The sequence below is a fragment of the Vombatus ursinus genome, unplaced genomic scaffold, assembly GCF_900497805.2.
Source record: "Vombatus ursinus unplaced genomic scaffold, bare-nosed wombat genome assembly UNPS02014905.1, whole genome shotgun sequence".
Taxonomy (NCBI): domain Eukaryota; kingdom Metazoa; phylum Chordata; class Mammalia; order Diprotodontia; family Vombatidae; genus Vombatus; species Vombatus ursinus.
In genome coordinates this window covers 12,788-14,625 of record NW_020954683.1, presented here as the reverse complement: position 1 = coordinate 14,625, position 1,838 = coordinate 12,788, and the positions used below count along the sequence as shown (strand labels likewise).

The 1,838-nt window shown below is 49.6% G+C and overlaps 1 protein-coding gene across 1 annotated transcript in view; it reads right to left on the bottom strand.

Moving 5' to 3' along the window:
- Positions 1-1,013: 1,013 nt before the first annotated feature.
- LOC114028953 (very-long-chain 3-oxoacyl-CoA reductase-like) overlaps positions 1,014-1,838 on the bottom strand; it is a 13,481-nt gene continuing 12,656 nt past the window's right edge. The window contains exon 5 of the mRNA XM_027843278.1: positions 1,014-1,320. Coding sequence (XP_027699079.1) covers positions 1,225-1,320 — 96 coding nt within the window. The 3' untranslated portion in view covers positions 1,014-1,224. The remainder of the gene's footprint in view (positions 1,321-1,838) is intronic.

Here is a 1,838-nt window from a genome sequence, read left to right as displayed (position 1 = left end):
CTCTCTCTCTCTCTCTCTCTCTCTCTCTCTCTCTCTCTCTCTCTCTCTCCTTTCTCCTCTCCTCTTTCTCTCCTCCTCCTCTTCCTATTTTTCTTCCTCTTCTTCTTCTTGCTCTTCTCTCTCTCTCCTTGGACCCACATTTCCTCTCATACCCTTTTCTGTCCCTTAAATATCTCCCCTCCTCTCTGTCTCCCTTATATCTCTCCCATTTCTGTCCCCCAATCTCTCCCCTTACATCTCTTCCTGTTCTCCTTTTCCCCATCTCCTTTGTCCTTGTATCTCCCCATCTCTTTCTCTATAAATTCCCATCATTTCTCCTCATCTCTATTCCCCCTCTGTGCCCCTCCAATATCCCCCCCATCTTTCTCCTTGCTTCTGTCCTGATAATGTATCTCCCCTGCTCCATATCACTGTGTCTCCCCTTCCTACTCACTCTGATATGTGCCTAGGCCCTGGTGAGGGAGCTGCACTGAAGGGCCCTGGTGGAGTATGTGAAGATGTATTGGAGGGGCCTATTCTGGGTGGGTTTCAGAGCTGGGGCTTCTAGGTCTGGCTTCTGGACTCTAGAGATAAGGATTCCAGAACTGACTTGGTTGAGGGGGAGGCTGATTCCGGAGCTGGCTATATGAGTAAAGCTCCCAGAGCTGTGTTGTGACCATGCCTAGGGTTCTGGATCTGGGTTTGGGGTTCCTATAGCTGACTTTTGGGGTGGTGAGGACTGTAGAATTTGATGGGCTGTAGACCACAGCACTTGGAAAGAATATTGGCTCTAGATCTATTTAGGGATGGGGCTCTGGGATTGAACTAGGGTGAGAATCAAGCTAGAGGAGCGTCAACACCCCAAACAGTTGGGGAAAGAATGATGGTTCTGGCTTTGGGTCTCTGGCTTCTACAGCTGCCTTTGGGAGCGTTCCAAGCCCTATATCTGGATAGAATGACCTTGGGCCTGGGTGGCACCGGGATGGGGGTAAGTGTGCTTGGCCATGCAGCAGTTGATAAGATAGATAGCTGGCTAAAGAGAAAACAATTTAATATAACAAGTTATAGCTACAGCTTTTCGGGGCTGGAGTTTCTCTTAAAAGTGACCCTAGAAAGCAGGACAGAGGGATGAGCCAACGAGAGGAAAACCCTCTGTTTGCCCCCCTAGTCCCACCAGCAGCAGTCACCACCCCTCCCCCAAAAAAGGGTCTCCAGTTCAACCCCCACCTCCTTCCCACAACTTCTTCAGGATCTTCTGAATGCTCTGAACAGAGAGTGGAAGAACGTCAGAATCGGGATGGTGAATTTGAAGTTGGAGGTCAGGGGCCACAGCAACAAGCTCTGAGGAGAGGAGAGAGCAGAGTGGTCAGGAGACAGCCTCGCCTCAGCCTGGCTCCCAGGACCAGGGCACTGGGGCCTGGGGCACTCCCCCCTGGGGGCCCCCTCAGACAACTCCAGGGGACACAGAGTCCAGCAGATGACTGCTGACTCAGGAACACTAGCTGTGGACAGGAGGTGAATTTACTTTGGTAAGCATTTTCCAATTACATTTTAATCTGGTCTGGGCAGCACACCGGTGTTTTTCAGTCCAGGAGTTTTGATATGTCTAGACTAGATGATCTCTAAGGCCCTCCCAGCTCTGACATTCCATATCAAAGTCCCTCCCAGCTCTTGCATTCTCTCTTCTAAAGTCCCTTATAGCTCTGATATTCTCTATTCCCAGGTGTTCCTTCCAGCCTTGACATTCTAAGATTCCTCTATATGAGTGCTACATATTATACTGCCAGTCAGCCAGTAAGCATTTATTAAGACCTTACTATGTGCCAGGTATTGTGCTAAGTGCTGGAAATACAAATACA